General features: G+C 45.8%; 1 protein-coding gene across 1 annotated transcript in view; it reads right to left on the reverse strand.

The window, feature by feature from the left end:
* Positions 1–26,838, reverse strand: part of PCSK6 (proprotein convertase subtilisin/kexin type 6) — a 1,406,757-nt gene that overhangs the window by 223,013 nt on the left and 1,156,906 nt on the right. Inside the window, exon 13 of the mRNA XM_069222809.1 lies at positions 15,387–15,523. Coding sequence (XP_069078910.1) covers positions 15,387–15,523 — 137 coding nt within the window. The remainder of the gene's footprint in view (positions 1–15,386; positions 15,524–26,838) is intronic.

Here is a 26,838-nt window from a genome sequence, read left to right on the forward strand (position 1 = left end):
TACGTTTTTAGTATTCTTTCTAAGGACATGAAGTGTTATGTTATGAATTCTTTACTGATCCAATATTCAGCTCCATAACTGGACAGGACAGTTGCACTAGAAGAGTCATTGTAAGAACTAAGTTTACTTTTACTTGGAAATGAAGTGCAGACATGTATTAGTTTTTATATAGCACAAATCTATCTGGGGAAAACAGAATGCTAATTTTTGGCTCACGGATTGAGTACATCAAATGGAAATTTACATCTTTTGTATTGCATTATGAATCACACAGTTATAATTTAATTTAACATATTTACAATTTTATGTGCAGAGTAGAACGTGTTTTGCCCAAAATAGTATGATTTTCAATTAAGTTCAATCAAGTTCCAAGACCAGGATTCAAAGCCAGGTCTACTGGTCCCAAAGCAAGTAACATAGGCACTAACTCGTCCCCAAGAGTGGCTAATGGCCTTTCTTGTTGGGTTTAGGCAGTCTCATGTCTTGAGCTAGGACGTTTTAACACAATTGAAGATAATTTATGACTTAGCTTAAACACACCCGTAAAGGTGTACTTACTTCTTAATTTAATATAAAGGCCCATTTGTGAAATTACATCCAAACTTCAATCTCTGGATGGAGTCAAGCTCCGGATTTTATTCTAAATGTATTTTTGACATTTATATGCAATTTCCTCCAAGATTTCCCCACAGGATGTATAACTTATTTCCTTATTGCTTGTAATAGCACTCTACGTCGAACTCTATCCATACAATGCTACAGGAAGTCTAGGTTCTCCTATAACCTGCCTCTCACATTAGAATCTCAGTCCCTGAAAATAAATAGGCCATCTTAAATGATCGCTATAGCATTAGTCCTAAACCATACTGGTTGGGGTGTTCACATCTTCAGATCTCCCAGTATCTTTCCTATATGTGTTTATTGATCACAGCTTAAGTGAAAGACCGCTGAAGCCGCTGCAGGCAACAGACTGCCAGTGCTGGCGGCCTGTTACCTTCTGGGTAGAAGTCCAACTTCGAAGAGGCGGTTGCATCGCCAGCACTGCCACAGTAGCAAGATTCCGCCTGCCGTATTACAAGCCGTAATATGGCTTGGCGCCATACTGCTGGCATGGTGGTGATGGCGGTGCAAGACCGCCAGGACCCATCCCCTCCCGGACAACCTCCTCAACAAAGAAGGTAAGTGGGCGTCCAAAAGGGGTGGGGGTAGTCTGTGTGTGTGAGTGCTTGTGTGTGTGTGTATGGAGGTGTCTGAGTGCATGTTGGCGAGTGACTGGGGGTGTCTGTGTGGATGTATGCGTATGCTGAGGGGTGTGTATGTGAATGCATGCGTGCAGGGGTGGGGGTTGTTTGTGAGTGTGTGGACAGGTGGGGGGGTGTGTGCATGTATGGGGACGTGTGCATTGGTGTGCCGGCGACAGGAATGGGGTTTTGTGTTGCCAGGTGCGTGACCGCCAGGGTTTTCGTGGAGGGGTGACCGCCACAGAAAGCCTGGCGGTCTGCAGCCTTGTAATTCGTCCGGCAGGCTGAGGCCTGCTGCTGGATTAGAGGTGCACACCGCCCGCTGCGTCAGTGCGACTGCATCAGCGGGCCATGCTGCCATCTGCTTCTGCATCTGCCAAGCCCCACAACTTATGATGTGGCGGTCCAGCCATTTAATTAAGCACAGAGAATCACACCTGAAGGTGTACCTTGGCGCTCAACCTACACATAAGTCACATCTTGTGATTAAAACAGCCAGGTTTTTAACAATCTTTTGAATTGGGCAAAGTCCAAGCAGCAGCGAAGGAGGTCTGGAACCCAATTCCACTCCCTCAGGGCAGTATAGGAAAACGTTGAGAAAATGTACATAAAGTTAATCATACACCATAGCTGCTAGGCATCTGTTTATTTTTATTATGTTGCCATGTGCTCGACAAACCTCCTGAACTTTGATGATTGACCTTGTGCTCGCAGCCTTGGGCTGCAATCTGCTTATCGCTGCCATATTACTTTTTCCAATTACAGTTCCGAGAATTGTCGTGCTTAATCAGTAACTGCCAGAACAAGTTTGTACAGATTGTTGCCACCTCCTGCCAGCTGCATCTGTACCTTCTCCCACCACATGTGTATCCCTGAAATATTCTGAATACCGCAGAGGACCTTGAATACGATAGGGGTGGAGTTGTCCTCTGACTAAGCAGTTTTGTGTGTATATAAGGTTGGGTGCCCCAGAGTGAAGGGGCAGCCTCCGTAGGATAGTCACTTGACTGTCCTGGGACTCTGTATTAGCTCGAGCTATAATCCATGTAATAAACTTCTCTTTATTCCTCCAGTTGGTGACTCCGTCTGATTTGTAAACTCTCTGCTAAACTGACCCTGAGGACATAAAGGGTGTCCCTCCGTCAAACTTTCCTGGTTCCTCAGTTGGTGCCCGAACAGGGACCCGAGTCAGGCATCCAGGGGACCGGCCCGGTGACGGAGGACTCACAATTGGACTTCCAAAGGAGGCGCCCCACACCAGATTCTGAGCTTCGTTCTCTGTCGTGGACCTGCGGATCTCCACTGTGTGTCTTCCAGCCGGCTCGACTTCTCCTGGCGCTGTCTGAATTCGGGTCTCTGTTTTCCGTGAACTACTGGAGTCCCCAACTGTTGGACTATAACAAAAGTGTCAGGTAAGGACGGGAGTTGAAAGATTCCTGTCTAAAAATAGGTCTGTGAGTATTGTACGGTTTCTATCGCTCTTTGCAAAGATCGACGTCAGGGGTAAGACTGACCTCAGTTGTCATTTTACTATATAGGAAGCAAAAGGCATATTTGCCACTTATTTGGTGTATTCAAACCACTGATGTAAGAATTCTTTTTTTAAATATACTGGAAGAATGGCAGCGTTCAGTTGTTTCAGGAAATTGTGTTGTTGTCTTTGCAGTAGGGACTCCCGCCTGGAGGAAACATGCCCTGCTCCTCCGGCCGGGACTCCGAATTATGATATATATGTTAAATATGGCATAGGTCCGATTATTTGGTCTGATATATGGAGAAAAAGAACCAAAGGTAGTTCTGATTTACAATGGCCTATTCACGGGACATTTGATAAAGATAAATTAGACTATTTACAGGAACGTTTGTTTGTGACAAAAAGTAGACCAGGGATGTTTGATTCACTACGGACTTGACAGAAAGGAGCAGACCAAAGACGTAGGAAGGCAGAGAAAGAATTACAGAGACATAAGACCAGGATGGTGACTGAAAAGGTATATGACTCTGACATAGCTGAACATCAACAGAAAATTTTAGAACATGACCAAAGGCTTCACTTACAAACTGATAAGTGTTACCCTTCCAGGACAGTAGTGGATAAGCCACAAGAGGAAGACCCCCTTTTAAACGATATGTTAGATAAGCCCCCGTTATATACTCCACCAATATATCCTACACTACATCCTCAACCTGCACCAGGTGACCCTATTGTGCCACCCCCGGTTGGATCTCAGGCGAGTGCTCTGCCACCCACCACCACACCCCTCCTGTCACCAGACCTATAGAGGATACACCCCGCCCGACTGTACCCACCCCTTGACTGGCCCCCGTTTAGCCCACCCCTGACTCCTGTTTAGACACCACACATACCCCCCGTCCCATGACCCCGCGAAAGCGCACCCTGCGCGGACATTTGTTTTCTAATTCACAAGAGGAAGATGTCATTGAAGAAATGACACGGAGGTGGATGACTAATTGGAATGACTATGGGATCAGGGACATTGTCCACACTATGAAACAATGGGATAGTTTAGTTCAGTTACATGCAGCCACCCTTATGTGCAACATTATAATACAAGAATATGAGGATGATGGTTCCTCAGCTCCCCCGGGACTGGTGGACCTCCGAAAACGCGCCTCTACTGGGCTGCCGTTTGGTTCTGGTCTACATGATTATGTTGTTACTCTTCTTGTATATAGGGACCGCCTGTGGACCTGTAGCCCTTCTATAAGGGCATCCATGTTTCCCATGAGAGAGGTTCCGCCGGTTTGGCGAGAACCGGTGACGGATGACGCTGGCCAAGTTATTACCGCAGGGCATTTTCAACAAATGTGGGTACACACCCCATGGAAAAGATCTGAAACATATACCCTAAAAGCTGTCTTACCTGACCCCCGTAAGAACCCTGCAGGATATTATAAAGAATTGCAACAAATTCTTGAATCATGTACTATGACGTTGTCCGATATTGACATGTTAATGGCAGCAGTAGTCCCGCAGGAAGTATGATCAAAAATACAGAGGCACGACCATGCTGAACTAGGGGGCACGTGGGACCAATTGCAAGCAGCAGAAAGAGACAGGGTTGGGGGAGTGAAACCAGACCCACTTATATTGGCTCTCCCACAGCGTATTTTGGATTTAATGAAGACCATACTTGCACCACACAGGATAAATTGGCCGCCTGTAAACAGAAAAAGGATGAGGGTGTTTCAGACTTTTATACAAGGTTTGAGGGTGTCTTTTCTGATTACAGCGGCCAAGACATGACTACTGAAGGGGGGATAAGACTCTCTGTTGATAAATTCGTGGACAATTTATTACCAGACATAAAGGGAAAATTGAAATTGTGTGAATGTACGTGGCCAGTCTCTACTGCCACTGGAATACTGACAATGGCGCAATACTATGAGAACAGGGAGATAGAAGAACAAGAAAAGAACGAGAAAAAAATGAAGGAGTTAAAAACAAAGGTGTTATTTCAGCAGGCCTACCCTCAGCCCCGTCAACAGCAGTCCATATCAAGGTCACAAGGACCTCCCAATGACAGAAGGCAGTCCCAACGCCCTCCCCGTTCTTCCCTCTCCTACAATCAGTGCGCTTATTGCAAGCTGGAGGGCCACTGGAAGAGTGACTGCCCCAATAAGGACAACTCCACAGGCCGCCCCATGCCCCCACAGCAACAGGACTACAGACCACGCGGTAGGTCTGGTCCTGCAGACAGACCCCGCCAGCAGGCCCCTTCACGGTCCCACAGTACCCCCCGCCCGAATTATTTTGATGCTTCATCCCAGCATCAATATTTTAATGACAACTATGATGTGCATGAAGGTCAGGGATCCTCCTTTGACTAGGACAGCCTTCGACAGAGGGGGGTGGGACCAGTTTCTATTCCTGTTAGGCAGAATGGCCCTCACTTTGAGGTACAATTAGACGGTACTCCACATGATTTTTTGGTAGATACTGGGGCCACCAAAATTTCTGTTAAACAGGAAGAGGTCCAAGGGGTCCCTCTGTCTGGCAATATTAACGTCTCTATGGGTTTTTCTGGTGTTCTGGTGGCTAACCCCGTCTCCCAGCCGCTGCATGTTGCTATAGGTCCTTACACCATTAGCTCCCCTCTCATTCTTACTTCGGCCTGTAGTGAGAATTTATTGGGTTTGGACTTATTAAAGAAATTGTACGCCATCATTTATTGCTCTTCGGATGGAGTTCATGTCACTCTAGGTCCAAATATTTCCCCGTCACATTTTTTGTCAAAACCACTTCAACCCGAACTTCGAGATTTGCCAGACATTTTATGGGCCACACATAAGGACGATGTTGGATGTCTGGACATACCACCGTATGTTATACGCTTGAAAGCCAATGCCAAATTGCCTCGTCTTCCCCAATACAAGTTATCCCAACACATTGAACAACAACTCAAAAATATTGTGACCCAGTTGATTGATTTGGGTGTCATTGAAGAAACGTGTGGTAATGATTGTAACAGTCCTGTCCTTCCTGTTCATACAAAATTATCTGATGGCACCGTGTCTCCAGGACTCCGATTTGTTATTGATTTACGGGCGGTCAATAAGATTGTAATACCCCAGTTCCCTGTTGTTCATGACATTACGACATTATTAACAATGATACCTGCCTCTGCTACTTGGTTCTCTGTTATCGATCTTAAGAATGCATTCTTTAGCATTCCCATTCATCCAGATAGTAGACACATCTTTGGGTTTTCACTGGGTGGTCGCAGTTTCCGGTTCTGTTGCGCTCCACAAGGGTATACTGAATCGCCTAGCATTTTTAGTCAGGTCCTCAAGGGTAAATTAGATGCCCTTGTTTTTCCTTGCTCCTCCACTCTGGTTCAATATGTGGATGACCTTTTAATAGCATCCACTTCAGAACAAAATTGTAAAACAGATACTGTAGCCTTATTGAAACATCTTGCACACCATCACCATAAGGTCTCCCTCTCCTAATTGCAATATTGTAGACAGGAGGTTATGTACCTAGGACACCTCCTGTCTAAGGAGGGACGTACGTTGACGGCTGAGAGAATACAAGCTATACGAGACATACCGGTTCCAAGGACACAGAGAGACATTAGGGCCTTTATAGGTATTACCTCCTTCTGTCGTCAATGGATTCCTAATTATTCTCTTTTGATAAAACCATTTTTGCATCTCACCCACAAAGATTGTCCTGAAAAGATTGAATGGAATGATGATTTTCAGTCTGGTTTTGATTAATTGAAAAATACACTCTGCACAGCACCTGTACTGGGTACGCCTGATTATCGTAAAGATTTTCAGTTATATGTGAGCGAGAGAAATGGATGTTCACTATCAGTGTTAACCCAAGAGCATGGCGGAAAACAACGCCCCTGTGCTTATTTTTCGACCCTACTGGATCCAGTGGCCCGTGCACTCCCGAGTTGTCTACGGGCAGTAGCCGCTGCAGTGGTCGCAGTGCGCCAGTCGGCCGGGATAGTCATGGATTCACCCCTCACCCTGTTGGTCCCACACACTGTTGACGCACTATTAAACAAAACAAAAACACAGCATCTTACTAATGCACGATTAACTACTTATGAACTGACACTTTTAGCTAGTCATATAACATTAAAAAGGTGCAACACGCTCAATCCTGCCACTTTATTGCCAATTACTGAAAAAACTGAAGACTCTTATGAAGACATACATGACTGCATTCTCCGGACGGAGGATGAAACAAAAGGGAGAGTGGACTTACAGGACACTCCACTGAGAGACTCTGATGGCATATTATACGTAGATGGCTCATGCATCAAGCTACCCGATGGCACTACCTCTGCAGCCTATGCAGTTACAACAGCTACCACTGTAGTTGAAACAGCTAGAATACCACATAACTCTGCTCAGGCCGCAGAATTAATAGCTCTAACACGAGCCTGTGAGTTAAGTAAAGGACTTAATGTGAATGTTTACACGGACGGTCAGTATTCATTTGGTGTAGCACACAATTTTGGTCGCTTGTGGGCAGAACGAGGATTCCTCACTTCACATGGGACACGTATTCAACATGGGACCCTTATAACTAACTTACTTTCTGCCCTGGCGTTGCCGAAAACAATGGCTATCATGAAGTGTGATGCACACAAAAAGGTGACAGATGAAACTGGACGGGGCAAAGCCCTAGCCGATCAGACAGCAAAAGATACAGCGTATGCAAAGACAGGACACATGTCTGTGGTAGATAGTACAGAGAAGGTTCATCCCCATGAAATATTTGGGAACACGGTAGAGAGTGTCAGGAAGATACAGGATGAGGCAACTGAACAGGAGAGAAAGGAATGGGAAGAAGGGAAGGCCAAGTTAGATGAAAATACGCTGTGCTGGACAGATCTGTCACAGAGGGAAAGATGGATGTTACCCGATGCATTCGTTCTGCCAGTAGTGACTATGGCCCATGGTCCTGCACATGTTAGTGCGAAAATCATCTGTGATTTGCTTGATCCGGTTTGGTCTAATAAAAATATCAGAAGAGTAGCTGACCAACTGGTTCAATCCTGCATGATTTGTTTACAACATAACATAGGGAAGGGTGCCTCAGTCCCCGTTGGGCATTTTTCCCCACCAACGTATCCCTTTGAAGTACTACAAATGGATTATATTGAGATGGAAAGGTGTAATAACTTGAAATATGTCCTAGTTGTGGTCTGTATGTTTAGTAAGTGGGTAGAAGCTTACCCTACTAAAGATAATACTGCCCTTCCCACCGCAAAGGTACTTCTGAAGGAGTTCTTCCCACGGTTTGGGGTCCCAAGGTGTGTCTGGTCAGATAATGGGAGTCATTTTGTAGGGCAGGTGATGAAAAGGGTGTGTGAAGGGTTGGGCCTCCGCCAGACGTTTCATGCAGCTAACCACCCCCAGTCAGCAGGACTAGTTGAAAAATATAATAGCACACTTAAATTGAAGATGTCAAAAATATGCGCAGAACGCGGTATACGGTGGCCGGACGCGTTGCCCCTGGCTTTAATGTCTGTCAGGCTGACGCCTCACTCTAGATCAGGGTTGTCACCCCATGAGATAGTGATGGGTAGGCCAGCAAATGTCTGGGGGGGTCCCTCGACCTCACAAGTACTCAGAACTAGAACATCATGTTTTAATGGACTATTTAAATGAACTCCCTAATTCTTTGCGTTCTATTCACCAACAGGTGCGTGAAGCACTTCCATCTGTATTCACTGATCCAGGCCACAAGATACTACCTGGAGACTGGGTCCTCACAAAGAATTTCCAGCGGAAAAAGAGTCTCGAACTCAATGGAGAGGTCCGCGACAGGTCCTCCTTGCTACTCGAACAGCAGTTAAAGTCGAAGGACCTAAGAATTGGATACATGCATCCCACTGTAAGAAAGTACCCCTACTCGTACCCTCTGATGAAATAAAAAGTGGTGACCACCCTACGACAGAGGACCATTTCAGCAACACTATGCGGAGTGATAAAAAACAGAACAACAGTGTGCTGCAGGAGGTTCCCTCAGATTTAGGTCACACTGAACAATTGTTTCCTGACCATACCATACCACAGTCCACAAGATACGATTTCCGCCCACGAAAATAAGAAAATGAACAATGAACTGATTGCTTGTCCCCTGTATTAAGTCTGACGATAGCTGCAGGGCCGTGATTTTGACTGTCGTGGCGGACCAGAGTGTGTCAATAGGACTGCTGGAATCACCCCACAGTGAAGCAACCACCAGTCACGGGCAGCACCTAGGTTGGACTGAACTGCTAGTGGGACAAGCAATAAAGAGAAATGGATGTTAAACAAGAAGACAAGAGGAAAAAGAAGAAAATAAGTAATTTAAAAAGACTATTAGCCCCACGTATCACTTGTCTCACCATAACAATACTATTTTTGGTACTTCTGTCCTGCATTGGGTGGGTAATACATGATTCTGACTCAGAGGTCTCACCAACTACGCCACTGCCTCCAGAACACAGCCATGTTTCCTTACCACCCCATGAGGAAGGACGACGTAAGGAATATGAAAACAATACCTTCATATCTATGTTACATCAACATCAGCTGGCTGTAAATAGAACAAATTGTTGGATATGTGGCTTGCTACCGAGTTCCGTGCAAAGAAGGTTGCCATATATTGCATTCCCTTTTTCTTTTGATGGCTCCTGCAGCGCCTGGTATGAACTATCAGCCATTTGGGCTACCTCAATGGATGCTACTAATTCCGGACTATTGGTCACCCACCTATACCAGTTATGCTGGCCCACTGGAACAAGAGTTTATGGAACAAAGGAAGAAAAGTCAGAATATGCTGACCGATGAAATAGGTCTACTGACATATATTTTTTATCCTTTAATACCACACCCCGGATTGGCCGAAGATCTTTTGTAACACAGGTCAAGGCTCCACTTTGTTTTCAGAAAAGTGGTAATAGAAGTGTAGGTGCCAGTAACTGTAATGCTACAGTAATATTGAATGGAACTAATTGGCCTACCATGATACCATCACGAAACTCGTATTTTGTTTGTGGTAATAATGCCTACACCTCCTTGGTACCCACCTGGACCGGCACATGTTACATTGCTTGGTTACTACCACCAACTTACACAGCTGGCCCTCAACACCACTGGACTCGGAGAGTGGTAATATCTGCAGAAGATACCTCAGCACAAGAAGCATTGGACTACTTTAAAGGAGTCCTTCCATTTTGGGGCCCTATGATGAACAGTAGGGATATCAGACATCTCACACGATTCGTGGAAGCGACAATAAATGAAACAACAGGAGCTCTGAGTAACATCACTGCAGAGCTCGCTGCTGACCGCCTTGTTACTCTTCAAAACAGAATGGTTCTTGACATTATCTTGGCAGACCGTGGTGGAGTTTGTACTTTGATCGGATCAAGCTGCTGCATTTATATACCAGACAATGCCCCTTCAGTGTATAAAGCTATTCAAAGGTTGCATATGATAGCTTCCACAATACACCAAGACGAAGGAACATGGTCCTTGACCGACTGGTTTTGGGGCTTGATTTCCCAATGGGGCTGGAAGATACTAATATTCCTTTTTGTGCTTGCAGCTGTATTCCTCACCTGTTGTCTTTGTGTACAGTGCCTACCTGCTTTGTGCGGTTGCTGTATGGCATCCTTTGCCCCCTGGCCTGTTCGCCTTCCTCAACACACGACTATGCTGTCCCTTGAGCAGGAGATAAAAGACCTTATGTCCATTAACATAGACACTGAATGACGTTCAAATTTGCCTCACAATGGCAAAAGGAGGGATTGAGAAAATGTACATAAAGTTAATCATACACCATAGCTGCTAGGCATCTGTTTATTTTTATTATGTTGCCATGTGCTCGACAAACCTCCTGAACTTTGATGATTGACCTTGTGCTCGCAGCCTTGGGCTGCAATCTGCTTATCGCTGCCATATTACTTTTTCCAATTACAGTTCCGAGAATAGTCGTGCTTAATCAGTAACTGCCAGAACAAGTTTGTACAGGTCGTTGCCACCGCCTGCCAGCTGCATCTGTACCTTCTTCCACCACATGTGTATCCCTGAAATATTCTGAAGACCGCAGAGGACCTTGAATATGATAGGGGTGGAGTTGTCCTCTGACTAAGCAGTTTTGTGTGTAAATAAGGTTGGGTGCCCCAGAGTGAAGGGGCAGCCTCCCTAGGATAGTCACTTGACTGTCCTGGGACTCTGTATTAGCTCGAGCTATAATCCATGTAATAAACTTCTCTTTATTCCTCCAGTTGGTGACTCCGTCTGATTTGTGAACTCTCTGCTAAACTGACCCTGAGGACATAAAGGGTGTCCCTCCACCGCTGGGAAGAAGACCCCGGGTGGGGGTCAAATCTTTCCTGGTTCCTCAACGCTCTGCCCCGTATCTTGAGGCATGAATGCAGGGAATGGACAAAAGCGCCTTATCACTGAATCCTAGGTTATAAGAGGGACAATAATAGTGTAATTTGTCTTTAAGATACAGAGGGGATTTGCCCAAAAAAGCTTTTTGAGGAAGACAGGGTATCTTAAAGGCAATGCGCTTTCTGACCGGAAACCAGTTAAAGGATCTGAGGATGGGGCCAGAAGGAGAGCCTGCCACAAGGTTACACAATAGCCAAGCAGTCGTATTTTGCACCACCTGTAGTTTTTTCAGGAGGGTGTCATTAGCTGCTTTAAGCAAAACATCGCTATAGTCTAAACAGCTGATTATCAAGGCCTGGACCAAAATTTTCTTAGCCGAAGGCATTTCCATCTTATCAGCTCTGGAAGACATACTTTATAACCATGTTGTTGTAAGTATGGCAAGTATCTAAAGATTTATTCACAAGCTTGGTAAACCTGCTACAGTTAACATAATTCAATATTGTACAATGCACAGAAGAGTCCTTACTGAAGGTAAAGTCCCCGATGTGCAGTGAAGCTGAGAAGAGTGACCTATATGTGTTCCCAAGAATCTCAGGTCTTCATGTTTTCTGGCACGACATGTGTAATATTATCCCTGAAGTTTTTGGGCAAGTAAATCAAGGCCAGTTAACTCTTTTATTCCAGACAGGTAATAAGCAGGACACAAATATCATAATGCAACTAAAACAGTTTTTATTTTATTTAATATTCATTGTACTTATACAGATATGCTAGAACTGGAAAAAGAAATCTGTCCTCACTGGCTACAAGTTGTGCTTAGAACAGCATTGCTTAATCAAGGGATGGAGGCAATTTACTATGGTATGCAATTTTGCTCTTCTTTCAGTAGCTTGTACAAATAATCCTAATAATTTCCAGATTAAAATGTTTCACTTTATTAAGAACATAAAGGTGGTTTCTTGACTTAAGCTGTCTAATTGCTATAGTATCTTTGAGCCTCACTTACATACCCTTTTCTTGGTTAAGATGGACAATAGCAGATACAAAGACAAAAAGAGCACATAGCTCAAAGTAATGTAACGTGAAATGTTGGCTTTCAGTGGAGTATTTAAGGTCACAGGTGGGCTAAGGCTTAAACATACAGTGCATAGAAGGAGTGTTTATTGTTGTGCTGCTGGTGTAATGCTTGATTGCACTGTATTGCGTTGTGTTGTCTGCAGTGTAATACTAGAATACTAGAAAGTAATGTATAGGCTGGGCCACAAATGGTGTTGTAGCAAAAGGTGACAGTGTCCACCAATGGTAAGAAAACAGGTACTTACTCGGGAGTATGATGAACCCCTCTGGGGAGGAAGCAGGGGTTGCATACCTCCGGTGAGAACTATTACTTGTTGCTACACGACCATTTTTGGACCAGCATATACATTAATGTAGTAATCCATTAGAAGTTTCAAAGGAAGAAGTATGCAAGTAATTCCAATTGTGAATAAAGATTTTATTTCGATTGAAGTTAAGGAACCCACTGCACATGTCAGGCTAGGATTAACCTCTTACATCAACTGACAGCAATGCATAAACAAACATTTTATATAAAACCCAGACTAAAAAAACATATTTAAGGGACAGATCCACAAAAGAACAGAAACTACCACAATTACGTTCTAGCAAAGACAGGTGTCCCCTTATCAGTAATGTCCTAATGAACCCCTGTATCTGTCTGAGGGTCAAAAGGTAGTGGACAACTGGATAACAAACACAATACAATTCATTGTTTAATCTTCTAGGGACTTTGCACAATTGTTTGTTATAAATACACATATATTCATATCCATCTCACCTATCTCTACTGCTTTTTTGTTGTGTTTTTTCAGCTCTTGCACTTGAGACACATTTCATGTCCTTGTTTATATAAAGATTGGAAAATTCCTTGTGTTGTATACGTGCTGACATTTTTTTGATAAAGGTTTGTCTCCGCATAAAATCATAATATGTTGGTCTTATGTTGCAGTATAGATATGGACACTGAACTGAATATGTTGGCGTCACTCTTTACTGCATCTTTTTTTCTGAATGATACCAATGTGAACCACTGTTTTAGATTTATTGCTGTCAGAACCTAGCAGGGGTGGGTGCAATGTGGTGGAATTCTGGCAAGGAGTTAGCGCAGGGACTCAGAAATTCATGTGGCCATCAGGGTTGAGAAGTCTGCTCCTATTCCTTCCTGGCTATAGTAACCAGTTCAGTAATTTGATCAGCATGTTTCTGTTGTTATGTGGCAGCTTCCAAATGTGCAATATAAGAGAGCATATCACTCAGGCAGAGTCAATATTTGAAGAGCTTTTGGACACAACACCTGGCAGCTATGCATGTTGGTGGGTTTTCCTCTGGCAACACCACTGAAATTGAGTTCTTCCATTTGCCAGTATCTTTCCATTTCTTGTTGCATTAACCTCCATGTTAGCTCTCTGTAAGACTTTCACACTGTGCTCTTCTGCAGAGTCCTTCTGCTCATCTCCAATCTTTCTGAGAAGCTTGATCCTCTTTTGTGGACATTTCAAGAGCATGTCTATTGTGGGTCCATCGACTAAAATCAAGTACCAGAATGTGGGTGTCACAAAAGTCTTTTGCGAGGTCTGTACTCGTGGACCGGACAAGTTTCAGTCTTCATCAGGGTACAGTTTAAAGGTACACTCCCTGTCCACAGGTTATGAGGGACAAATGGACTGTCAATATGGATGCAAGCACACCTGAGGTCTTGACAGTGACAATTTTAATTTTCTTGCTATATCATTTTTTACAAGTCTTTGCTTTTTTGTATATTGTATCAGTGCTTTGAACCTGTCCAGATTGCAATGAAAGGAGTATCACAACAGACTTATTTGTACTCAATAAAATAAGGATTAAAAAATATCTGCTGTCAGTGGTCAGTGCACCTGACTGCAAACCAACACTGCTCTTAACGCAGTAGCAGGACACACCATAACCAAAAGCTAAACAATACCGTCCTGCATTCTCATTGCTGCTAAAATAGACAGGCAGCACAAAGCTACAAGAATAATCATGCACGACAAACTTTGGAGCACAGTTATTCACTCAATATGGAAACAGCTACACTCAAGCAATCAGTACACTGCCCCAGGAAACTGCACCAGAGCCATTTACCTTCATCATGTTTCTGAGATTTCTGCCAACACAGAAGTCCTACGCTAATCTGTGGAGAAGTAACTCATGCTTGTAGACTGCAGGATTCTTAGTACAAACTCTCCAACAATTCCCAGACAAACTTTAATATGTAGCGTAATATAGAACTGGATGCGAAATTTCGCAACATTGTGAGAACGCTGAGACAGTTGTGAGGAGTGTTGGTTTGGAGGTGAAACGTTCGCCCCCAACACACGCTTTGGAAACCTAATTTATGGGTTTCATGCGCAATCAATGTAGTGATGAAGAACGAGACGGAGGCATACTTTAGATGCATGCAGAGCCTTGTAGTCCTATATGGATGATATTGGATCGATCCCATAGGCTACTTGATCTAACGTGAGAATTATAGGCGCAGCCACATTGACATAATGAGGTGTGAGCAGTAGATGGCGTCCTAAGGAACCCTCATAAATAATTAGAGGTCGAAACTAAACTGGTGTTTAAATACTAGGGAGGAGCACTGAGAAACATTTTGAGTACCCTTTTGAGACTAATGGAAAATGTACAGTGTGTGTTATTGTTTTGTTTGTTTTATGTATAATTGTATGCGTGCACTGCGTCGTCTGCACTTTCTGAGCCACTTTCTCAAACGATATTGCATTGTATAATTTTGTATGTTACAAAAAGAAAAAAATATAAACACTATTATGTGAATGTAAAAATCCAGCAGTGGTTATCCAGTTCAATTGAGCATAGACACTTGTATGAAATGACTACAGACGGTATTTTGTTGGTATATATTAATAATATACAACTGGGGTCATCGGGAGATTAAAGTATTCAGAAAGTTGACACAAATTTGATGCCTGATCAGAAATTCACACTAACCCTTCACCATTAAAAGCCTGGAAAACATTATTTTTTAAAAATAACATCAGCTCACTTGCTGGTCGAGGCAAAGTTTGTTATACATTCATTTATGATTTATGTGTATTACCATCACAACTTTTTTTCATAAAGGGAACTTGGTAGAGATGAGCACAGGAGTGTTAAGCACAAATCGATGGTTGCTTATTTTCCACTGTACAAATACTGAGCCTTGTACAAACAATATTTTACCTTGTGTTTCTGGATTGCGCATTTGGGATGATATATCATGTATTTCCAGCGTCCATTCTCCTTCAGCCTTTTCACCCCAACAGTGTACAGTCATGAACTCCCACTGTTTGAATCCTTCGTTAGAGTGATCGAAAATCCTGCAATTCAAGAACTGAGTCACACTCTGGCCTTCAGAGAGCAGCAGCAAGATTAATAAAGAACTTCTGTGAATACCAAATTTAAAATTAGAAGCATGCACGCCTCATTTCAGGACTTTTTGAGGCATGCACGTGGGAAGATACTGAAGTTGGAAAGCACTTCCAAACATGCATTGGCAAAACCAATCTGTCTTGCTTTGATATTGCAAGTTGTCTAACCCTAATGGCTTTACCAGTGCATGTCAACTTGCGTCGGCATAGACTAAACCGATGCCTGTGGTCAGCCATCTTGAAATTTTAGTTTTTTATACTTCCACAGTTGCTTATACTTTGCATATAGATATAGCATGATGGGGATCTTATAAGTATGAAAAATAACATTCCAAAATGGCTGGCAGCCGCTATTGACTTTGCCAATGCTGGCTTCATTTTAGACATTGATTGGCAAAGCCAACAATGAAGAGACTGGTGGGAGAGGGACAGGGGTTTTATGACAGAGTGAGCGAGACACTGAGCGGTAGCACTGCAGAGGTCTGGGTTATGAATGCAGTTCAAAAAAGCAGTGGTGTTAGTACAACAGAGGGTTGTGTATTATAATACAAAAAGCAGTGGAGGGAGTGGTACAGAGGATTTTGGAGGGGCAGAGGTGAGGAAAACAATTCTACTGCATACGCAGTGTGCTTGAAAAAGAGATAGCGCTCAAGAAAGAGAGAGGAAGTGAAAGGATGGTGTGCAGGGAAAGAGAATGAATATCAGAGGAATATGAATGCTTGAGCAAATAAGAGGCAGAAGGAGATAGACAGAAAAAGGAACAGGACATGCAACCCCAAGAAATGTTAAGTCAATATTTATTCAAAGAACATAAGTTATCTGACGTCAGCAGTAAAAAGATAAACCGAAACAAATAAATGAAGGGCAAAACTTAAGTGTTCAAGGGATGGGACAAATAGAAGAATAGGGAGGAAAGCCTTCAAATTAAGAGCAGGGAACTGAGATAGACAATAAAACTATACAATCATGAGCAAGGAACAGCCCATACTAAAACGTTTTGGTTGCAGTACTGTCTGTGACAGACACCTACACCCGCGTTTTCAATTAGAAAAAACATTTCCTGACGAAAAACTCCACTTGTGGACCATTTTATGACGCCAGCAATTTGATAACCCTCTTGTGTTATGTCATATTTTTATACATTTCCTAAATAGCCCTCTGAGTGGTCTCTTGGAGCAGTAGAAGAAATCCGACACTGCAATGTAGAGAGAATCTACTGTGTAAAAAGTAAGGTTTGCAAGGCTTTCGCAAAATGGCAATTGCCTGAGAGTGCCTGCTGTTTCGTGGCAAAAACATCCAGGCGTGAGCCACATGCACTGGAATGGTAAATCTCCTACTTCGATACCTTTAAAAGCAGGCACAGCCTTAGGTAGGTTTCAGGAACATGACTTCAGACATTGTTTTTAGATATATAAGGGTACTGATGAACTATAAATATTTACTAAAGTACACTGCCTTCTAAAAGACATACGATGAAAGAGGTAGGCTAGGATGCTCAGCCTAACATTTAGGCAGGTCCTCTTTGCAATGCTGTCTAAGCCACAAAAGGACCCGTAGAGAGGTATTCAAACAAGACAATTTTGTAATTTATTTGTGCCACTAAGAATGGCCGAGATCATATCATATGGTTCTATTCAATTGTACAACCACATTTTTAGGGCGAGTGTGCAAGCGCTTTGATGTATTGTAAGCTATCCTGGGCTTTTAACTACGCCCAGTGCACTCCCATCACTATCACTTGTTCATAAGCTTGCCTCTCAAAAATCCTTTGTTATCCTTGGTAAATGCATTACGTTTGTCCCTTTTTGAGGCAGTTTTGTTACCGCCTCGGCCATCGACCCTCTTATATGGATAATTGCACTTTTGGCGATACTTTTGACTGCGAGCGAACTTCTTTTTCCTTTTGTGGATCTCCTTCGTGCTCATGGTGGCTGTGGTGCTTTGAATCAGCTCACTTATGTCAACTGTTTTACTTTTCATTTTCAAGTTATGTGGAAAAAACATCCGGTTAGGAATTTACAACGCTAATAGCGCTTATATCCTATGCCAAACACTTAATGAAACTAAATACATTGTGGGGCAAAGTGGACCATAATGCAATTAACATGGAGGCGAAGGAGCATGACTAAAAATGCTTCATTATTGATGAGTCGAAACTGGTTTAGAGGATCATATGACTGACCAGTTGAAAGATCTGAAGAACCGTAACTTTAGAGACGTCCTTAGTGGCAATGATGGTGGGAGGGGGCACAGCATTTATTTAGGAACAGTACACATGAAGGTAAAAAAAAGTTGCAGAATAAAGTACCTACGTTTGATGCAGTAAACCTACAGAAGATTCCACATTTGCCAATGAATATAACGGAGGATGTGTTGCGTGTCTAAAGTGTGTTTACTCCTGTGTGCTCATTATTGTGGGGATCTTGTTTAAAGATGGAAAAGGTACGTCACTCGAAGCCCTGGCAACCAGGAACAATTTTTGTAGGAAACATCTCCATACCTTTGACAAAGTCAAACACTGAATTCTGTTAAAAAATGTCCCCAAACAACTTCCTGATAATATAAAACTAAGAGACAGAAAAAGGGAAATATCGTAATATTATAAAGAGCAGTGGGGGGAGCTGCACCCAGCATATTCTGGAGTGCTCATGAAATCTGAAACTTAGATTTGTTTTACAGACTCACAGGTCCTCCGGGAGGCAGATCCTGAGATTTGGTACCCTGAAATTAAAATATAACTAATACAATTTAAGTACCTGCATATAGAGTTCCTGTCTAAACTCCTGGCAAACAGCTAACTTCTTCAAGTGCCATGGATAGGATATATATAAACCTGTCAATGAATGAAATTTCAATAAATGACATCTATAAATATGACATGACTCATAATACCCGACTCCTTGCTGGGCCACAGACCTGTCTGTTGGTGCCCCAGTAAGGAGCTGGATGTGGTTTTGGATTTATCCATTGGAGACGCCGACACACTATCTCCCTCTGCAACTAACTGCATGAAATGTCATATCATTTTACATGAAAATTAAAACAATAACATGGATCATTCATTTACAGCAGAAGAGAACTGCACCGGCTGTTTTGCTCCATGCGTTAGGTAGGACATGTACAACCCGGACTCATAGAGTCATTGTACACATCTGACCTGCTGCACTAGCTTCGGGTAGTGCAGCAATAAAGAAGGGTGCCAGTCCAGCCGTATCCGGACATCCTATTGGGTAGAAGCTCGGGGACTTGGCTCCGGAGTGCTCTTTGCTGGGGTTGTGGGCTCTGTGGATACAGAGCACGGTAGCTGGAGTTAAGATTGTCACAAGTAAGTTTTGTAAAAGCAGCTTCTTCCTGTATGTGTTTATGTGCGTGCGCGTGCGCGTGTGCGGGACTGCATACGTTTTGTTTAAGCAGCTTCCAGCAGGGCTGTGTGACTGTATGCGTAGGCCTGCGTATGTGTTGGTATGTAGATGCATGAACAATTGTCCAAGTGTATACGTGTGGGTAGCATTTGAAAGCCCATTAGTTTTAAAAAACTTCCACTTCCAGCACTGTAAAAATGTAATTCTAGTCTACCTAAAAAGCAGACTGTTTATTTTCGCTGACTTATGTTAAGAGCACCTCTTTATATGAGGCACCTTCAGGCCCCGCTGCACTGGATTTTAAAGTGCATGTTTATTAAGAGCTGATATTGTTGTGTGCTTTAAATGGAACACATTCAATACCAATGTGTTCAGGAAGAGGAGTCAAGATGCAGGCCTTATAATGACTTTCAGCTTAAGGAAATTGCCAGTGGAACCTGATTTCTGAAGCATCAGCGATTATGTTGGTGATTCCACCACAAAAGAACATTTGTATAGCACTTCATACAGCTGCTGCTCGTCCCTTTATCCCTTTCGAGAGAGCCAGAATGCAGACACCTGCGCTCATTTGATTGCTTAAGTCCTCCTTATCTCACCTGGTTTTAGTGCAATTGGAGAGAACAGGTTTTTATTACATTTATCTTTAAACCAAAGCGCAGTCATGTTGCACTTGGACCACAAATGAGGTTTGGAGTAGCGGAAGCGGCTTCATATTGTGGTGTCCTGGCTATCAGAGCATATCGCTTTATTTATAATACATACAGGTACGAACAAATAATTACGCAGGACACAGTGAGTGAATGGTATGCGTGGTTGAAAGGCTGGCTTCATTCTATTCTGCCCTCCGCGCCTTCTCCCCCACACCTTTATTATCTCTCCCACGTGACTTGAGGAGTAACCCATCCTGCTACTCCTACACAGGGGTCTTTCATTCAGACCCACGTGATTTCATCCTTGATGGTAGCATCAGGGAGCTGCAGTTCCGTCACCGGGCTGCGACGCTACATTCCTCCTTTATTTTGACAAATTTGAACATCACTGGGATCTATGGCACTCTGCGGGAGGCCAAACGGACATTCAGTCTCAAAGCGGGGTGGCGCCACCTCACAGTACGTAGTCTGCTAGTTTGGTGGATGGTGGGGGGTTTTGTCTCAAAGAGTACTTGGTGCGGGTGCTTCGGTCTTCCGGTGTCTGGGATGACACTGTCGCTGAAGGCCTCAATGAGTGTGGATACTGGATTCCATCAGGTGTTGTGAGCGGGGTTTCGCTGGCTCGGGGGACTCGGAGGATATACGTGTCCCAACAACGGGTAATTCCAGGGTGGTGGCTTCTTCTAGAGTCTCGTCTTCCATGTCAACACCTCTGGCATGATATTGTTTGAATGCTGAGATGTTTCGGGCGACCTCTTCACCTCGCCGAGCCACAACAAAGGTCCTGTGGCATTTCACAATCACCTTCGGAACGGATCGAAAGGTAGTGGAATTTACTCCCTGGATTTCGATCCTTCATGAGGACTAGATCACCTGACTTGAGGTCGGAAACCATAGCTCTCTGGGCTCTGCCTGCTCGGTCATTGGTCCGGTCTCCATCAGCAGGATTCGGGGTCCAGGTATGGTGATGCGGAATGGAATCAGAGATTGTCCGCCCCATGAGGAGATGTCCGGGGGCACATCCTGTGGTGGCATGTGGGGTGAGTCAGTAGTTTTGGAGAAATGAGTAGATGGCAAATTCTGGTGCTTGTTGACAGGCTGTCACAATTCAGATAACTTTGTTGAGAGTTTGCATAAAACGCTCCACTTCTCCGTTAGCTTGTGGCCATCGGGGAGTTACATTTCTGTGAGTGATGCCCATTGAATCCAGGTAAGATGCAAACTCATTTCTGTGAAAGGGGGGCCCGTTGTCAGTTTTCACCTCCTTCATGAGGCCATGGGAGGCCATTATTTTTTCCATTTTGTGGAATTACCTCCCAGAATGTTAGTGACTGTAAGACTTCGACATCCGGATATTTTGAGTAGTCGCCCCTGAGCACCAGCGTGTGGCGACCATCAGGGAGGCTCCCGAAGTCAAGGCTGGTCTACTCTCATGGCCGCCATAGTCCTTTCATGGTTTCTACTGGAGCCGGTGGGCTGGGATCTCCTGCTGCTTGACACCATTCACAGGTCCTGACATGGGATTCTACTTTCTTGTCCATCAGTGGAAACCACAGCTTGGTTCGTAAACGACTCTTGGTCTTCACCATGCCCTGGTGTCCCGCATGTGCAAGTTCGACAACTTGGTATGTCAGGCTCAAAGGAATGACTAGATGATGTCCTCGAAGCAAGCACCCTTCAGGGTCGGCAGTTAGGTCGTCTCAGACATGATACTGGCTCTCCAGAATATCCCTGACGTTGGGCTCTAGCTGTGACCACAGTTTCTTCAAGAGGTGCCACTGGTTGGTCCGAACAACTCTGAGTGTTTTCTGCAGGCACTCATCCTCTTGTGTAGATTGACAAATAGTCTCAATCAAGATGGAGCGTGGCCTGGACCGTTCAGTGATGCACCTCACATATTTTTCCGTTTCACCAGCTCCTTCCTCTTCTTATTCTGTTGCAGCCCTTGGCTGTCTTGACAGAAACTTGGTGAGATTGTGGGACCCCGAGCGATACTCTATCTGGCAGTTGTATCCTTGTAGTTGGAGAATCCACTTTTCTATTAGTGGGGGCATCTTCGAAGCAGTCCCACGAAAAAGGGGTAGCAGGGGTTTGTGGTCTGTGACTACCGTAAAATGGTGACCATATACATACAAGTGAAAATGTTTACAACCCCAGTGGATCGCAATCACCTCCTTCTCTATCTGCAAGTACTGCTGTTCCATAGGGGTGAAGGATCGGCTTGCATACGCAACCGGAGCTCACTCGGTTCTATCTTGCTGCTGTAGTTGCACTGCCCGAGTCCTCTGGGGCCAGCGTCGACCTCTTTGGTGGTGCTGTTTTGAGGATTGAATTATCTGAGTGTGGTATCTGCGGATAGAGCGTCCTTGGTAACTTGAAACGCTGTTTCATGGTCCAGTCCCCACGACCACGGCACCGTCGAGATCTGCAATGAGTTCTTGGATCGTGTTGTGGAAGACCTCCTCAGCGCTGGATATTCCGAAATTTAGTCTGCGGTAGTGTCTCAGACCCACGTGTGTCGAGAACGGGGTAACGTATTGCGATTCTTTGGCCAGCACCAACTTGTGGTATCCCGACCGGAGGTCAAGCTTGGAGAACCACCTTGCTCCACTTAGCTCCCCAATCAGAACATCGATGGTGGGTGTGAGATGTCGTTCTCTTTTGATGGCTGTGTTGGATAGCCTTATATCTACGCAAGTGCGTACTTCCCCAGGTTGCTTGGGTTTCTGGGAGACCACTATCGGTGACACCCACGGTGTGAGCCCGTTCACTCTTTCGATGATGCCAGCGACTTCTACTTTGTCAATTTCTGTCTCCTCTTGGGGCCTCGGATGAAAAGCAATGCGGGAGTGTCGCAGTGCTACCGGTTGGATGGTTTTGTTAATGTGCAGTCGTATTTCTTTGCCTTTGAGGCAGCCAATGCCATCAAAGATGCCTTGGAAGTCCTGTAGTATTTCTTTCACTGACTCTTCGTGAACTCTGAATGCAAATGTGACAATACCAATGATTCCGCAGCTTGGCATCCTAGTAGCATTCCATGGCCATTCTCCGCTATATATATGGTCTGCTCAATGGTTTGGGTCCCATACTGGATGGTTGTCTTGAACTTCCCTCTCAGAGCCAACGGGGTGGATTGTCCACAGGTAAAACCCTTACTGCCGTGGGAGTCAGGTCAGGGGGGAGGCTGCATTTCTTGGAACGAGGCTGCAGACATGATGTTTATGGAGGCACCAGTGTCCACTACTGCTGTGGTGTGGTGTCCTTTTACATGGATGTCGCATTTTGGCAGCCTGCGTGTTGTGCAGACCATCGCGCTAGCTGTGAAGATAGCGTGTATAGAATGCTCAACTTCTTCGTCATCGTCCATGTTACTATGGTGCAACTGAGTTTCGAAAGCGGTGTTCACCGTCGTTCTGGGAGTGCGGGCCTTGGTTGACCAGCAGATAATTATTGAGCTTCAAACAGCCAGCACACTTCTTTCCTCTCGCTGGGCAGTCCGTGGGGTGATGTGTGGGCCCTCTGCAGTAGCTGCACGTCTTTGGGGGGGGCCATGTTTCTCCGGGGTGCTGGTCTGTTGGGTGCTGATGTGATGACGTTCACTGGTTCTATCTTGACTGGTCCACTTAGTGCGGCCTCCATGTGGGATGCCCGAGCTTTGGACAGTTCCTTTGTTCTGCCCATCGTTAGAATATCAGCTAGCGATTGTTCAGATTCTTCTAAAATCCCCTCTCCTAGTTTTGTTGACATACATCCTTATATGATTTGACCACTAATTTCTTCTGTGTCGTTGGTGAATCGACAAGTGCTGGCTAACTCTTTTAGCCTCATGTAAAAACTGTCGATCAACTCATTGGGTTGTTGTCTTGCCTGACGGAATACAAATCTCTCATAGTCTGTGTTGGTTATGGGCTCAAAGTGTGCATTGAGAGCAGCAATCAATGTGAGGTGAGTCTTCGGCCCGGCATCAATGATCGTTTTGGATATTCAGTGGATGTCTTTTCCCCCTAGGTGGAGAATCATTGCACATTTCTGGGCGTCTTCAACTTTTGTTGCTTCAAGAAGAGCAGTATTCTCTCCACCCAGTCCTTCCATCTTGAGGCTTGTGCTGACGGTGCCCCTTCTGCTTGGAACGGTTCAAGTGCCGGTATGGTGGCCATGGTCTGTTTCTTTCCTTTCGTCAGATGCTGTCACAACTGGGGTGGGGCACGCGTTGTGGTGGATTTCCTGGGCAACGCAGGGACCGGTCTGACTGTCTCCTGCGTCCTTTTCTACTGTGTATCTGTTTTTTTTTCCATCTTTGAAAGGGTGTGTGGCCTGCACTGACAGGTGGTGCAAATTTAGGGTGTTATAGGTTGTCGTGTCTGTCTCCTGACAAAGATGAAGAATATTGCTCCTTCTCTCCTTATTTTTTTTTTTTTTGAGAGAGAGAGAGAACAAAAAAAAAAACACCCTCTTTGTTGTGGACCGTGTTCTGGCCCAGTGTCTCTCCAGCTATAGTGCGGTTATGATCACTGACCTTTTTTACTATGGTGTAGAGGATGGGGCCCATTGTCTGAGCGCTGAGCACAGCTCAGTCTGTGCACGTGGGAGAACTGGGCGTGGCTACTAAGGAGGTGCGGTGCTCCGAGCCGCTGACTCATGAGCATTGAGGGGCCCGCGGAGAGGAAGAGACGCAGTCTAGTCTCTCTCCGCGGGCGTTTTCGGGAAAGGGAAGTGGCGCGCAAGGCGCCTCATTGGTAGGTAGTTAGGTGGGGGTGGGTCTTTAGGTAGGCTATAAAAGGGGGGTGGAGGTTGGGGTCGGCCTCTTTACCGCGCCGACGGTTAGGTAGGAAGGGGTTTTTCTGATTTGGGAGCGTAGGTAAGGTTTTGGACAGGCTAGCAGGCCACAGGGTCAGCCCGGGCAGTTTTTTCCTCCGACGGGCAGGCGCCCCGCCTTGCGGGGCCTCTGTGGAAACCCCCTTTTTCCCAATTTAGGGATTTTAGGCATTAGCGGCAGGGGCAGGCGGGCCGTATCGGGCAGGGTGAGTGGCTCCGTTTTTGGTAATAAAACAGCGGGGGGATCGGGGACGGCGGCCCCACCCCCTTTTTTGGGCACATACGGAGCGCGGTACCGCGCGATTGCGGGAGGCGGCACCCGGGGCATTTCTGGTTTTGAAGCCAGGACCCAAGGGGAGCGGCACACAAACCGGCAGGAGCGGGACGCCGGCACCGACGCGCGGGGCCTCAAGGGACATTAAAAAGTGACGGGCCACGCGCAAGGGCCCCCCACCCCAAAAAAAAAAATATATATATATATATATATATATATATACAGGAATTGTATTTTTGCCTCACAAGTCCAGGTGGCAGGCAGGAAAGAGCTGACACCCCCCTCCCCCCAGGGGCAAGGGGCAACGCAGGGCCCTCCAGAGTGGGCCAGATAATTTGGGCCCTCAAAAAAAAAAAAATATATATATATATAATAATATATTAAATAAAAAAAAATAAAAAAAAAACAAACATATTATAAACACAACATGGCCAACGGCCACGACGCGGAGGCAGTCAGGGCCGCACTACGAGTGCTAGGTGAGGCAGGGAGGGCGGATTTGCTTAGACCTGGGGTTCTAGACCAGGCCTGGGTGGGGATGACGCGCCCCAGCAGGGCGGCATCCGGGCGTGTGGCGGCCGCAATAGCGGCATACGAGTCGCAGGACTCTGAAGGGGAAGGAGACGACGAGGCGATAGCCCCAGGGCAGGACCGGACCACGCAGCAGGCCATCCACGGGACGCAGAGCCCGCTGATGTTTGGTGGGGAAACTCAGGTGTCGCAGGACACAGCGCCAGCCAGCGCTCAAGCAGGCGCGGACCCAGCAGGTAGCGGGGGACACAAAGTGGGGGAGGCAGGAGACGACAATCATAAGAAAGAGACAGAGCAACCCATAGCGGGGCCCAGTGGGGATTTTGCACCGCTAGATCTGTCATACCACAGGGGGGAGCCCCACAGCTCGGGTTTTTTCGGGGCGCCCGCCAATAAAAGAGGGAAATATGCCGGAAGACACAGGGGAGGGCCAGGAAGGGCCAAGGCAGCGCCCGCCAGGCCAAGGGAGGGAAAGTTAAGGCAGCGCAGGGAACAGGGACCGCGGGGGACCTGAGCCCGCACAGGCAGGTGGCCTGGGACCAGGCAGAGACATGGGATTTGGAGGCTAGAATAAGGGAACAGCGCAAGGCAGTGGCAGAAACGGAGGCTAGGTGGGCGCAGCTATGTAAGGACAGGGATGCAACACAGGCCCACAGAGAGACAACCCCAAAGTTCAGAGAGGTCAAGGGTCAGGCGGGGCCACAGCAACCGGGACAGGGAGGTGGAACCTGGGTATGGGTGCCACAGGCAAGGGGAGAACAGAGACAAGAGGCTCGAGCGGCCGAGGGGGCAGTTGGCGCGGTGAAACCCGGTGACGCAGACGGTCATGGGGTCAGAAGGGCAGCAATGCCGGCGGCAGAGGTCGGCAAGAGACGGAGTACGCCAACTGGGCGCAATACGGCCCAAACGCGTTGGCACGAAGCTCTGGAGGGGTCTTCAGCGGCCTTCTCTACATCAAGGGACCACGGACACCGTCCCGATGGCACGCGCCATGCGGGTGGGGAAGGAAACACGAGTACATCTGACAACACTAGAGAATTTGGCCAGCGCAAGGGCCAGTGGGAAGGAGATGACGAAATTGATCTAGATTATGAGGAGGAAGGGGATGACTGGGAAGATGGCGAAATACGTGATTGGGAAGTGAATACGGTTGGCAAAAGGGGCGGGCGTGTGCGCAAGAGCGGCGCAACCTCTTCGTTGTCTGTTTTGCAGGTGGCAGCTCCGCTGGAAGGCCCCGTGGGCGGTCGGCAAAGTACGCCGCGAGGCAGAGGCCTAAAAAGAATACCAAGGAGTCTGGCAGACAACACTGGAGGTAAGAACTGGTGGTCAGTCTGGGACGAAGGGAGTGGTATAAGGAAGGAGGCTAACACAAAAAGGTCCATCGGGGTAGGGGACGGGTCAGTTTTAGAAAAGGCAGGTGATAGCGACATTCAGAAGACGGCCGATGGCAAGGGCAAAGAAGGCACAGCCATGAGTGGGACAGCGACGACAGGGAAGGAGGATACGGGAGAAAAGACAGTAGAGGACAAAGAAGGGGGGGCCTCAGAAAGAGACTGCCATACATGGGTTTAGCCATGCCTCTGGGTTCGCATGTGGCGGAGAAAACAAAGAACAAGATATGGAAACACGAAT

Source organism: Pleurodeles waltl, chromosome 3_1 (genome assembly GCF_031143425.1).
Source record: "Pleurodeles waltl isolate 20211129_DDA chromosome 3_1, aPleWal1.hap1.20221129, whole genome shotgun sequence".
Lineage (NCBI taxonomy): Eukaryota > Metazoa > Chordata > Amphibia > Caudata > Salamandridae > Pleurodeles > Pleurodeles waltl.